The 14242-nt window shown below is 39.0% G+C and overlaps 1 protein-coding gene and 1 long non-coding RNA gene across 27 annotated transcripts in view; one reads left to right on the forward strand and one right to left on the reverse strand.

Moving 5' to 3' along the window:
- The window catches only part of LOC105494826 (Scm polycomb group protein homolog 1), a 221688-nt gene that overhangs the window by 171181 nt on the left and 36265 nt on the right, over positions 1-14242 (forward strand). For 24 of the 25 annotated variants that reach the window (XR_011622335.1, XM_071095044.1, XM_071095056.1 and 21 more), the window contains 2 exons: positions 2768-3000; positions 7477-7603. The exons of the other annotated variant lie outside the window; for it this stretch is intronic. Coding sequence is in view for 23 of the 24 variants with exons in the window: in XM_071095044.1 (XP_070951145.1) it covers positions 2768-3000; positions 7477-7603 (360 nt within the window). In the remaining variant the exon portion in view is untranslated. The remainder of the gene's footprint in view (positions 1-2767; positions 3001-7476; positions 7604-14242) is intronic. 25 annotated transcript variants of the gene reach the window in all.
- The window catches only part of LOC139362869 (uncharacterized), a 75599-nt gene that overhangs the window by 20267 nt on the left and 41090 nt on the right, over positions 1-14242 (reverse strand). Inside the window, exon 2 of one of the 2 annotated variants that reach the window (XR_011622378.1) lies at positions 5709-5762. This is a non-coding gene — a long non-coding RNA (uncharacterized lncRNA). Of the gene's footprint in view, positions 1-5675; positions 5763-14242 lie in introns of both variants that reach the window. The other variant, XR_011622379.1, reaches the window with a different exon arrangement.

Below are 14242 nucleotides of genomic sequence, written 5' to 3' on the forward strand. Positions count from 1 at the left end.
GGGTTGCAGCCACTCATATTTTGGACCTATTGACTGTGTCTACTTATCTCTAATGCTCTAAAATATTTTTTCATATTTTCTCACTGTACTTTATTTTGGATGTTTTCTATTTTTTCATCAAGTTTATCCGTCCTTTCTTTTGGCTCTTGTCTGCCCTTAAATCTATGCAATGAGTTCTTCCTAATACTGTATCTTTTAGTTATAATATGTCCATTTAATTTTTCTATAGATATTTCTGTGGGTACTATCTATCTTATATTTTGTTCATCTTTTTACATTTTAACATCTTAATTATGATTTTTTTAAAAATCTGTGTGTGTGTTCCATTATTTGGATAATATATGGGTCTCTTTCTATTGCCTATATTTTCTCTTGATTACTTACCACACTGTTTTGACTCTGTTGTGTCTAATAATTTTTGTAGTATGCCAAACATTTTATATTAAAAGAACTGTTGAGGCTCCAACTGGTATCTTCCATGAGAAAGAATTCTTCCTTTCCTCTGGTAGACTAATAGGATAGGACCTGATCACCTCAATCTAATTATGGATTGAGTTAGACTACGTCTGGATTGTGCCTATGGTTTATCCTTGTTTTTTGGACATGGATTGAGAACCTAATTTATATCTTCTTAGCCCTGAAACACTGCAGGAGATTGTCCTACCCTTGAGAGGTCTGGGGCTTAGTTTTATTACCTTTTACCCCTTATAGTTTTAAAATATCTTTAAGAGGAGATCAGCCATGTGTTTGGGGTATACCACCTACTTCTAGTGGAACCTTGTCTCCTAAAACCACAAGATTATAGGAGATTTTATTCTGCCTTTTAAAAGCTTTAAAGTTCCAGTGTGCTGACCCAAAATTCAGCAAATACCCAGTGAGAAAAACTGGCCACATGAAGGGGCTCCTTAAGTTTCCAGTTTGTCACAGCAGCTCTCATTTCTCTTTCTTCCAGTGGAGCCCCTCACCACATGCCAAGCCTGATCCTTAGTTTATGCCAAAATTAGCAGATGCCCTCAGGAAAGAAAACAGTATCAGCTACCTCAGAGGCCATCCCCTGGAATTCCAGTTCATCTAATCCTCAAGACAGCTCTGTGCTGTCTTTAAATAATTACTCTGACTTTTTCTAGTTGTTACATCGTTAACATTGTACTACCACAACTATCACTTCCTACCCGGAGGCCTAGGAAGTATTATCTTCTACCTGCCTATATAATAGTTTATTAACTGGTCTTCCTAATTCTACTCTTGTCCCTCTCACAAAGCAGTCGGAGTGGTCCGTTTAAGTATATCTTGTCCCTCCCCTGCTCAAAACCTTCCAGTGGCTTCCCTTTATATTTAGAATAAGTTCAGTTCATTTTCACAGGCTACAGTCCTACACAATTTTACTGCTACTCACTCTCTAACCTAATTTCTCTCTACCCTCCCCTTTGCTCACTCAATTACAGCTCTACTGACCTCCTTTCCATTTCTCAAACACACTAACATGTTCCTGTCTCATAATCTTTGCACTTGTTGTTATACCCTCTCACATCTTCATAAGGCATTGTGCCTTTACCTCTTTCAGGAGCTCTGTGTAAATGTCATCTTCTCAAAGAGGACTTCCCTTAAAATTCTGTTTCCTTACCCTGCGTTAGTTTTAATCACAACACTTAGCACTACCTGACATTTTACTGTATATTGTGCTATTTTTTTAATTTTCTGTCTCTCTCACTAGGAGGTAAGCTCCATGAGAGTGGAAGTCTGGTTTGTTCACTGTTCTATCCCCAGGGCTTAGCACAGTGTATAACTTACAGTAAGTGCTCACTATTTGTAGGATGAATTAGATATCTCTTACCTCAAAAAATTCTCAGTTTAAGGAAAAAATGAATAACTGGAGTAAAATTAAGAAGTACTGTAACATAGATGTCTACAGAATGCTTTGGGAGTAAAGAGAGGGCACTGACTTAGTTGGGACATGGTGAGAGAAGGCCTCAATAAGGAGGTGGCCCTGGATCGAGTGCTGAAAATTTAGTATTGACATGTGTCTGATAAAAAATAATAGCTCAACATATATGGCTACTAGAACATGGGGTGGGATGATAGGAAATGACATTAGTCATAATGGGAGAACAAGATGGGCAGAGTCAGAAAAGTCCTTAGAAATCAGGATAAAGAATTTAGACCTTACCTTAAAGGTAATGAGGAATAAAGGTTTTTAAGAGCAAAGGATTTTAAGGAGAGATGCTATCAGGTTTATATTTCCACATGTTCCTCTACTCCTCACTGCAATAGTCAAACTAAAACTTCAAGTAGATTGATGTAGAAAATCCCTGGCATAGTTATCAGGGCTCAATTTCAAAACAGTTCTTATCCCCAACTCACTATGTAACTTGGGGAGGGCATTGTGTCCTGTTCTGAGCCTTAGACCTTCATTCTTAGCAGGAGAGAATTATAGGTTTCTAAGAGCCCTTTCAACTGTGAGCCTATGATTCTGTTAATATTTATATACTTCAGCTTTGACTTAGGTCACAATACTTGTCTAAGATGCCTTAGGAAGAAAAATTTAATATATTTTTTGCATCTGCCAGAAATAATTTAAAACCTCCAATTCCAGCCAATCTAAATGCAGTTTTCTTCAGAGATTTCCTAAACGTTTAGGTCAAATGCCAGGAAACCAGCTTCTTGGAACAAAACTACCTGAGCAGAAGTGGCAAGTCCTTTTTTCCTTCTGGCTGGGATGAGAATGCATGGGGGAGGGAGGGTGATAGAATGAGTCTTTTTCTTGCAGTTGTGATTCCAAAGAATCCCTATCCTGCCTCGGATGTGAATACTGAGAAGCCCAGCATCCACAGCAGCACCAAAACTGTCTTGGAACATCAACCAGGGCAGAGGGGGCGTAAACCAGGAAAGAAGCGGGGCCGGACACCCAAGACCCTAATTTCCCATCCCATCTCTGCCCCATCCAAGACAGCTGAACCTTTGAAATTCCCAAAGAAGAGAGGTCCCAAACCTGGCAGCAAGGTAGGTAAAATGTGGGTTTCCCAGAAAGGGATAGGGGATTATAAAGGGGTCATTCGGCCAGGCGCGGTGGCTTATACCTGTAATCCCAGCACTTTGGGAGGCCGAGGCGGGTGGATCACAAGGTCAGGAGATTGAAACCATCCTGGCTAACAGGATGAAACCCCATCTCTACTAAAAATACAAAAAATTAGCCAGGTGTGGTGGCGGGCGCCTGTAGTTCCAGCTACTCTGGAGGCTGAGGTAGGAGAATGGCGTGAACCCGGCAGGGGGAGCTTGCAGTGAGCGGAGATCGCACCACTCTACTCTAGACTGGGCAACAGAACAAGACTCCATCTCAAAAAAATAAGGCGGGTGGGGGGAGGGGGGCGGGGGCGGTCATTCATCCATACCCATCTCTCTTGGAAAGGGGCATATCTGGCCCTCTTCTCTATCTTGTATATGCTTGTAAGAGGAATTTCCTAGATCATCATCCCTACTTGCTACTTACCTGAGAGTTGGTAACATTAAAGATAGGATTGTGGAGGATAGGAAACAAATTTTAACTTTGAAAGTTACTCATATTTGAGGAGATTCTGGTCTAGTGTACATGGAAGAAACTGCTCTTTGTTAACCTTTCCAAAGTAGATGTCCATCATGTGGACAGAAAGCACAAATTAACTCTGTAAATGTGTTTTTTTTTTCTTTTAATCAGCTTTTTCAGGTTGAATGTATTTTTTGCTATCTGTACCTCTTCAAAAAAAATTGAATACCTACTAACTATCAGACTCTGTATTAAATGCCAATGCATACATGTCCCATGATTTTCATAAAACCCTAAGCGATAAATAGTGTTAATGTTATTTTATAGTAAATTGAGACTTACAGATGTAAAATGATTTTTCTAAGATCACATGGCTAGTAAATGGCAAAACCTACAGAGATTGGTCCTTAGATCTACTTCCAAGGTCACTGGTTCCCTAGCATATATTCACTCTTTCCCACATTTCCTGAGGGACACAACACTTCTAGTATTCTAGTATTGGAAAAGACAGCTGAGTCAGCTTCACTGAGCACTGTTACTGAAAGTACTACCTCTTAGTCATGGCCTGTTTTTCATGGGTATCTTCCCTAAGGAAGGCATTGATATGAAGAAAAAAAAAAAAAAAAAAAAAAAAAGACTTCTGTCAGCAGCTTCTCTAGGGCCCCTTTTAGCATCACCTCCTCCACTCATTTCTTAACTGTCAGGAGATTTCTCTGATTCTCCTCCCTGAGTTCCAGTATACAGATGATACCCAGTTCTCCCTGGGCATTCCATCTCAATCTCATTAATTCCTCCCTAGGGCTAGTTTGTTTGTCTGTTGGTTTGTTTTGCTTGTTTATTAGCTTCCACTGACTTCAGTCCTTGTAGAATATAAGCTCCTCAAGGTCAAGAACCTAATCTTTTTCTTTTTTTCCCTCCTGTGGTGCCTTATATCGTAGTCAGCCTTTTGGGAAATATTCAGAATATGCAAGATGGGTAGGAGGGTAGGTGGGTGGGTGCGTGGATGGATGGATGGATGGATGGATGGATGGATGGATGGATGGATGGATGATTTTAGTGATGATGTTACTAATCTCAGTTGTCTCTTATTTTTGGTTTCGAATTCTCAATATCACCTCCTGATCTTCCTGTGTAACACATAATGCTCCTCTTGATCTGTTACCACTAACCCAGGTCCTAATTCATTTTTGCCTTCATTACCTCATTCTCATGTTGCAGAGGAGAGGCTGAAGGCCCAAAGGATGCAAAGGCCAGAGAAGCCATGCTTTTGATGATGGCTTTTGATGATGACATCTTGAGGACAGTCAGAAGAGGGAGAAAACTTATCTGGGGGGCTCCAAAGATATAACCAGAACCAATAAATGGAAACTCAAGCAGAGAAGCTTTATCTCAACATAAAAGGAACAGTTAAATCTATCCCCAAATGGAAGTAATGAGCCCCTATAACTAGAGGTATTTCATCAGGGACTGGATGACTCTATAGGAGGGATCTTTTAGGGAGAGGGAATTAGAAGTATTGGGTAGATGGTTGGGTTAAATGGCCTTTAAGATCATTCAGAACTCAAAAACTGATTCTGTGATTGCCTCTGCTCTGCTCCCTCAGGAAGTCTTGAACGTAGTAACCAAAGTCCTTTTTCTTTCCAGCCGTCTTGAAAGCAGTCATTCTCATCTTTTCCTGTATTTTATGTCCTAGCATTTGATACTCTAATTCTCCTTTGTGTTCTTTTGCCAACCCCTACAAGTGTATATGCCTTCCACTTCACCTGTGAGCCTTATATCCCTTTTTGTTTGTTTTGCTTTGATTTTTGAGGCAGGGTCTCACTCTGTCACCCAGGCTGAGTGTAGTGACACAATCATTGTTCACTGCAGCCTTGACTTCCTGGGCTCAAGCAATCCTCCCACGTCAACCTCCCAAGTAGCTGGGATTATAGGCATGTGCCATCATGCCCAGCTAATTTTTAAAAATTTTTTTGTAGACATGGGGCCTTGCTGTGTTGCCCAGGCTGGTCTCAAACTCTTGGGCCCAAGCAATTTTCCCACCTAGACCTCCCATAATGCTGGGATTACAAGCGTGAGCCACCATGGCTGGCTTTATATCTCTTTTTGAAGCAGAGTAGTCTTGTGGATAGAGCATAAGCTTTAAAGCCAGACATACTTAGGTTTAGATCTTATCTCCATATGTTACCACCTGTATGACTTTGGGAAGACTTCTCTGGGTAAAGTCCTGAGCCCATTTTATCACCTGTAAAATGGAAACGAGATAATGTATGAGTACATATAATATTGTACATGTACCTATCTCAAATAGGTTTACATTATTCAGGCACCGAACCTACCAGGCTTGTTCGTTTAGGGACCCAATGAAATCCTACCATCAACTCATTGAAGTTGAGGTGGTATTTCCTTCCTTCCCTGACTCATTCGTTACTTATTTGGATTTTCACTTTTAGCAGTAAAAAAACATGAGCAGATGTTCACTTTCAATGTGTGTTTTAAATGCTTCATGAGAGTTTCATGATTGCTTTCACAGGCAAAGCCATCTTATATATGCCTGCTGTCATCAGAGCTATCTCTTTAGAGAACATACTCCCAGAAGGCAGACAGGTTGATATGGCTCCCAGCAGTTACCCCTACATGAAGCATTTAGTAAAAGTGGATTTTCGGATCTCCGTGATGGTTATGTTTGGCTTGCATTCAGAAAGGCTTTTAGCCAGACGTAGTGGCTCCTGCCTATAATCCCAACACTTTGGGAGGCCAAGGTAGGATAATCGCTTGAGCAGGAGGAAGTTTGAGACCAGCCTTGGCAATATGAGACCTCATCTCTACAAAAAAATTATAAAAGTAAGCCATGCGTGCTGGCACACAACTGTAGTCCCAGCTACTCAGGAGGCTGAGGTGGGAGGATCACTTGAGCATGGGAGGTGGAGGTTGCAGTGAGCCAGAACCATGCCACTGCATGCCAGCCTGGACAACAGAGCAAGACTCTATCTCAAAAAAAAAAAAAGCTTTTTAGAAAACTGTTTCTTAGAAGAAAACCTGAGATCCTTCTCTCCCAAAAACTGCCCTGAACAGTGTAGGGGAAATAATAGATTTCTCAAATAATTTTTATTATTTCCTCTATTATTTCCTTTATTATACTGCATGCTTCATAAAAATTTTTATTTACACTTATTTTATGCTAAGTACCATGCTAAGAATTGTACTTAGAACCAGACTTTCAAAGAGTTCCAAGTGAATAGGGATACTGGTATGTAAACATATCATGACAATATATTGACAAATGCAACAGTTCAAAAAACAGAGGTAACATAAAAGAGACAATGATTAGAGAAAAACTAGAAAAGCTTCCTAGATAAACAAATTTGTAAAATAAATTTAAAAAGAGAGAGCATTTCAAGTGGAAGAGACATCTTATCATTGTAAAGGTGTGGACCAGGTAAAATTGCAGTTTTTAAAGAAGCAGTAGAGATTTACTAGAGTAAGACATTTAAGGGAAAGAAGGGCAGGTAATGAGGTGAAGAGAGAGGCACACAGAGTAAAGTTGTTTGTAGAGTTAGAAGGGTCATTTCTATTTTTTATTTGTTTCCATTTTTAAAGAGACAAAGTACAAAGTAATGTCAAAGCAGACTTAAACTATAGCATATTTTGCTTTTGTCTGCCCAACTAATAAGGGATCTGGAACTTCATATGATAATATTGAATCTAGTATAAAAGATAATACATTAAGCTTTGATCCTACAAAAGACCAGAGGCTTATATATAGATTCAGAAAATGTCTACTAAGCATCTGCTACAGGTATATGTATAGCTTTAAGCCAGATGCTGTATAGAAAACAAAGATAAAACACTATTCCATCCATAAATATATTTTTGCTTCATGAGTGAATTAAGTGCCAAGAATAGAGAATGAAAAGACCTGTCATGGGTAGCAATTTTTTCCCCATTCATTTTGACAGAGGAAACCTCGAACTTTGCTGAACCCACCACCTGCCTCACCAACAACCAGCACTCCTGAACCGGATACCAGCACTGTACCCCAAGATGCTGCCACCATCCCCAGCTCAGCCATGCAGGCCCCCACAGGTAAGAGCAGATGACAGGACTACCTGTGCACAAGCCCCAGACCTAGTGTCTGCACTTGCTTTTGTCTTACACCAGTAATTAGCGCCTTTCCACTTGTAAACCTAAGTAAAATCTTTTAAACAATTTTTATCTTTGGCATTTGAAATAATGTTAGACAATCAAACTTAGGTAAGTTTTCTGTGAACTCAGGGATGGGGAACTAATGCAGGGACAGCACCAAGAGCTCCCTGGCCTAGTTTAGAATAATAACCTTCCTTCCCAGTTAGGGGTATTCCCTTCTGAGTGATCCCTTCTACCTTCCAGAATCCTCCCAGCATTTCAGTAATGGTGCCACCCTTAAAATACGTATGAAATTTCTCTGATTTTTTTTTTTAAACAATCATTGATGGGGACAAACTTTGGTACAATGAAAGTAAACTTGATGTTAGAGATCAACCAATGAGTGGTTGACTCATTGCAAAATCTAGTGGATGAACTGGGTGGGTAATCATCCTGGGTTATGCATATCTGTTCCCATGTCATAAACTGTCTATGACAGTAACTAAAATAACTATCTGCAGATATACAACCTTCCAAGGGGGTAACTATAAATAAAAATACTCATTTTTTTACTGTGTAAGTTAAGATAAATGTGTGAAACCCTATTCTGTTACTCGGCAGACACTCCATCTTCTAGGAAGTCTAAGCAATTGGCATGATCCCCATGGAAGTTAGGGTTATCTTTCTCTTAGGAGTTGAGTATGTCTCTAATCAAATCCTAGAATGTAGGAGCCTGAAGGGAAGGCTCAGCCATAGTTTCCTTTCCAATAACCTATAGAAGGTGACAGAACCTGCCATGGTCAGGCTGTAATAGTCTTCACTGATCATTGTGTCGCCATCTCTTGAGTGGGCCTTGATTCACTTTGTGTGACCTTGATATCACTTCCCTATCTGAGCCTCAGTTTATAATCTATACAATGATAGGATTAGTCCAAATAACCTTTATAGTCCATTCAAATGTTAACAGTAAAAGCTATCACAGTCTGAATGTGATATTCCACATTTATATCTTTTACCTACCTTTCATTTTTTTAACTGTAGAGAACTTTTTAAAAGGTATTTTGATTTGTATCAGTTATACACATTCATAGTTTAAAGGAATGAAGGGTCTATACAACTTATTACAAAAACAAGACAAACACACCTCGTATTCCCCTGTCAATTACTATTCCCCAGAGGCAGTCACTTTCAATTTAACTGATGTTTTTATTTACCTCTGTATCTAAATAGCATGTCCATATTGCTATCTTTTTTAGTTATTTTTCCACTGACTACCCACTCTAGAAGATGAGAATTTAACTCTTCTTTATTTCCTTGCCCTTATCTATCCACACATATTTCCCTATTCCAATTCTACGATACTATAATTTTAATTAGATCAAAATTGAGTGTTTTGTTATTATAACTAGTTAAATGCTGTTATCAATTGAGCCATATAGTATACGATGATTACTTTTCCTTTGTTGCTCAACATTTCATTTTCAGGGGAAATCTTGTTGATTTTCTTGTTATGTGTTTATTTTTCTGTGTACTTATTATTAATTCAACCTTAAACTCTCTTCCTACTGTGTACATCTCTCTTTATATCCAAGTACATTATATATTCTATCCATGTCATACTCTAGAAGAAATCTCTCCTGGATCCTTCTTAGTTTCTTGAGATTCTGTTCACCTGTCTTTTTTGGTGAGGGTCTCAGTTTGCTCTTTCCAAGGTCTTTGTTTTCTGTAAATCATTCTTAGATTTACATATTTAGTTTTGTATTAAATCTCTTCATTCTCTTGGAAGTTTCTCTTAATTCCCAGTACCCTAAAATTTCACCTTGGATGTATTTTCACCTACCATACTGGACACTTTCATTTTATAAAATTTTTAAAAATTGGCTGAGTATGGTGGCTCACGTCTGTAATCCCAGCACTTTAGGAGGCTAAGACAGATGGATTGCTTGAGGCCAGGAATTCAAGACCAGCTTGATCAACATGGCGAAACCCCATCTCTACCAAAAATAAAAAAATTTTTATTTTTGCCAGACATGGTGGTGCATGCCTGTAGTCCCAGCTACTCAGGAGGCTGTGGCATGAGAACTGCTTGAACCAGGGAGGTGGAGTTTGCAGTGAGCCAAGATCGCACCACTGCACTCCAGCCTGGATGATAGTGCGAGACTCTGTCTCAAAAAAATAAATAAATAAATCATCATCATCATCAATTATTTTCTTTCACTTCCTTTTCTCTATTCACTCCCATCATACCTGTTTATTCAGTTGTTGAATCTCTTGACCTGGTTCTGTAATAGTCATATCTCTGTTCTTATCCCTATTCTTTGCCTTTTGGTCAACTTTCATCAAGTTTTCCTCAACTATATCTTCCAAACTTTGTATTGAGTTTTTCATTTCTGCCATCTTGCTTTTTAAATTATAATTATTTAGTACTCCAGTGGCATTTTCCAAAGTCTGTTTGGTAGAAACACCAGACCTGCAAAATGCTCTACATAAAAGGATTTTACACACATTTAGTATATTTAGTTATATACATTTAGGAAATGCTTATACTCTACTTCCCCATGGTTGGAGATTTGCATCTTGTTATCAAGAGCTCTTTTTGTTGTTCCTTGAAATTTTTTAATAGACTTTTATTTTTTAGAGCGGTTTTAGATTCACAGCAAAATTGAGTGGTAAATACAGAGATTTCCTATATACTTGCTGCCCCTACACATACATTGTCTCCCATTCATCAACATCCTCCACCAGAGTGGTACATTTCTTACAACTGATGAATTTACATTGGCTCGTTATTATCACCCATGTCCCTAGTTTGCATTTGGGTTTACTCTTCGTGTTTTACTTTCTATGGGTTTTGACAAATGTATAATGACATACATCCACCATCATGTATAATACAAAATAGTTTCACTGCCCTAAAAACCCTCTGGTCTCTGCCTATTCATCCTCCCTCCCCACTAATCCCTGACAACCACTATCTGTTTATTGTCTCCATAGATTTGTCTTTTCCAGAATGTCACATAGTTGAAATCATACAGTATGCCACCTTTTCAGATTGGCTTCTTTCGCTTAGTATTATGCATTGAAATTTATTCCATGTATTTTCATGGCTTGATAGCTCATTTTTTTTTTAGCACTGAAAAATATTTCATTGTCCAGATATTTCACAGTTTATTTATCCACTCACCTACTTATGGGAATGTTGGTTGCTTCAAAGTTTGTGCAATTATGAAAAAAGCTGCTGTAAATATCTGTGTGCAGGTTTTTATGTGGACATACGGTTTCAACTACTTTGGATAAATACCAAGGAGGACAACTGCTAGATTGAATAGTAAGAGTATGTTTTGTTTTGCAAGAAACCAAAGGGGCTTCAAGATGGCTGACTAGGGCTGGGCACGGTGGCTCACACCTATAATCCCAGCACTTTGGGAGGCTAAGGCAGGTGTATCACTTGAGCTCAGGAGTTTGAGACCAGCCTGGGCAACATCATGAGACCCCCATCTCTACTAAAAGTAAAAAAAACAATAGCCAGCTGAGCATGCTGATGTGCACCTGTGGTCCCAGCTAGTCGGAAGGCTGAGTTGGGAGGATCACTTGATTCCAGGGATGGGGCACGGCAGAGGTTGCAGTGAGCCAAAATCACACCACTGCACTCCAGCCTGGGCGACAGAGCTAGACCCTGTCTCCAAAACAACAACAACAAAAAGATGGCTGACTAGAAGCATTTCATATGCTAACCTCCTCCACTTAGAAGAACCAAAAGAGTGTATAGACAATCATACTTCTGATATATTTTCTAAAATAGAACACTGGAATTCAACAGGAAAGTGACAGGAAACACAGAAAGCAAGCAAGGAGAAAGAAGAGAAGCAGCCTACCTGGCTGAGATTGGCTAGGAATCAGCAAGTGACTTCCCAAGGGTAAGTGAGAGACTTCTAGCAGCCCACATCCCCATGTATGGAATCATGCATGCCTGGCAACGAAAAAGCCCTTGACCTTCCCAATCTCTGAAACTGATATAGGGAGCCGCCAGAAGACCAGGAGAGGGAACTGTTCCAGGAGAGGAGCTTGCACTGGGTCACACACCCTTTCTGAGCCATAAGCAGCTGCAGTGACGCACCATTTTCAATCCTAGCCATTGGCAGACTGCATTCTGTCCTGGGGCCTAGCAGCGCCAGGAATGAGGTGTTAGGGAATATTGTGCTGTTACTGCTTGGACTAAGGCAAAAACTGGAAATGGGCTCCCATAGGTAGGACTCATAAGTGAGGCGTGGGCTGCACCTGCTAGTTCTGTGAAGCTAGTACCACCAGGACTGAAACTGGGATGTGAACAGGGTGCAAGGTGCTGCTGGGGCTTATCTAAAATGTCATTGCCAAACCCAAGGTCATCTAGATTTTCTCCTATGCGATCGTCTAGGAGTTTTATAGTTTGCATTTTACATTTAGGTCTATTATCCTTTTGGGGTTACTTTTTTTTCAAGAGTGTAGGTTCTGTGTCTAGGTTCACTTTTTTACATGTGAATGTTCAGTTGTTCGAGAACCATTTGTTGAAAAGACTATCTTTATTTTTTATTGTATTGCCTTTACTCCTTTGTCAAAGATAAGCTGATTATATTTATGTGGGTTTATTTCTGGACTCTCTATTCTGTTCCATTGATCTGTCTGTTCTTTAGGCAATACCACACTGTCTTAATTATGGTAGCTTTACAGTAAGTCTCGAAGTCAGGTAACACCAGCCCTCCTGACTTTGTTCTGGGTGTTTTGCCTCTTCATATAAAGTTTAGATTCAGTTTGGTTTGTTTGGATACAGAGATGCACTCTGTTGCCCAGCTGGAGTGCAGTGGTGCAGTTACAGCTCACTGCAGCTTCAATCTTCCTGGGCTCAAGCTGTCCTCCCACCTCAGCCTCCAGAATAGCTGGGACTACAGGCACATGCCACTATACCTAGCTAATTTTGTAGAGAAAGGGTCTCACTATGTTGCCCAGGTCTCAAACTCCTGGGCTCATGCAGTCTTCCTACCTTGATCTCCCAAAGTGCTGAGATTACAGGTGTGAGCCACCACCCCCAGCTGATTCAATTTGTTGCTGTCTACAAAATAAATTCTGGGATTTTGATTAGGAGTGCAGTGAATCTCTACATTGAGTTGGAAAGAAGTGACATCCTGACAATATTAAGTCTCTTATCCATGAACACAAAATATCTGTTTACTACTTAGTTCTTTTTACATTTCTTTCAAAAAAGTTTTCTAGTTTTCCTCATATAAATGTTATATATATTTTGTTTAACTTATACCTAGGTATTTCATTTTTTGGTGCTAACATAAATGGTATTGTGGGATTTTGTTTTGTTTTGTTTTTTGAAATAGGGTCTTGCTGTGTTGCCCAGGCTGGATTGCAGTGGTGTGATCATAGCTCTCCGCAGCCTCAAACTCCTGGGCAGAAGCAATCTTCCTGCCTCACCCTCCTGGGTAGCTGGAACTACAGGCATGCCACCATGCCTGGCTAATTTTTTTATTTTTTTATTTTTTATAGAGATGGTTTCTCTATTTAAAAAAAAAAAAAAAAAAAAAAAGCCTGGGCTATGTTGCCCAGGCTGGTCTTGAATTCCTGGCCTCAAACAATCCTCCTGCTTTAGCCTCACAAAGCACTGCGATTACAGTGAGCAATTGTGCCTGGCCTGTATTGTGTTTTTTTAATTTTAAATTTCACTTGTTCATTGCCGCTATATAGGAAAGTGATTGACTTTTTATATATTAGCTTTGTATCCTGCATTCTTGTTATAATCACTTATTAATTCCAGGATTTTTTTGGTTATTAAGGATTTCATATTCTCTGCATAGACAATTATGTCACCTGAGAACAAAGTTTTATTTCATCCTTCCCAAACTGCATTCTTTTCATCTTACTTTTTGTCTTACTGCATTAGCTAGGACTTCCAGTATGATGTTGAAGAGGAGTGGTAAGAGAGAACGTCCTTGTCTTGTTCCTGATTTTGGTTGGAAAGCCTCTAGTTTCTAACCATTAAGTATAATGTTAGCTGTAGGTTTTTGTAGATGTTATTTATTGAGAAAGTTTCACTCTATTTCTAGTTTCCAATCGTTTTTTATTATGAATGAGTGTTGGATATTGTCACATCCTTTTTCTGCATCTATCGATATGATTATCTGATTTTTCTTACTTTGCCTGTTGATATGATAGATCATATTAATTGATTTTTGAATGTTGAGTCAGCCTTGCATACTTTGGATAAATCTCACTTGGTCATAGTATATAATTCTTTTTTATATTGTTCAATTTGATTTGATAATATTTTGTTGAGGACAGTGCTAGCCTCATAAAATAAGTTAGAAAATATTCCTTCTGCTTCTGTTAATAACTTCTAAAAGAGATTTTGAAGAATTGGTATAATTTCTTCCTTCAATGTTGGTAAAATTCACGAATGAACCTATCTAGACGTGGTACTTTCTTTTTTGGAAAGTCTGGGTTTAATTAATTCAAATTTTTAATAGATATAAACGTATTCAGATTGTCTATTCTTGTTTGAGTTTTGGCAGACTGTCTTTGAAGGAATTAGTTCATTTCATCTAGGTTATCAAATTGGTG

The sequence above is a fragment of the Macaca nemestrina genome, chromosome 1 (genome assembly GCF_043159975.1).
Source record: "Macaca nemestrina isolate mMacNem1 chromosome 1, mMacNem.hap1, whole genome shotgun sequence".
Classification (NCBI taxonomy): Eukaryota; Metazoa; Chordata; class Mammalia; order Primates; family Cercopithecidae; genus Macaca; species Macaca nemestrina.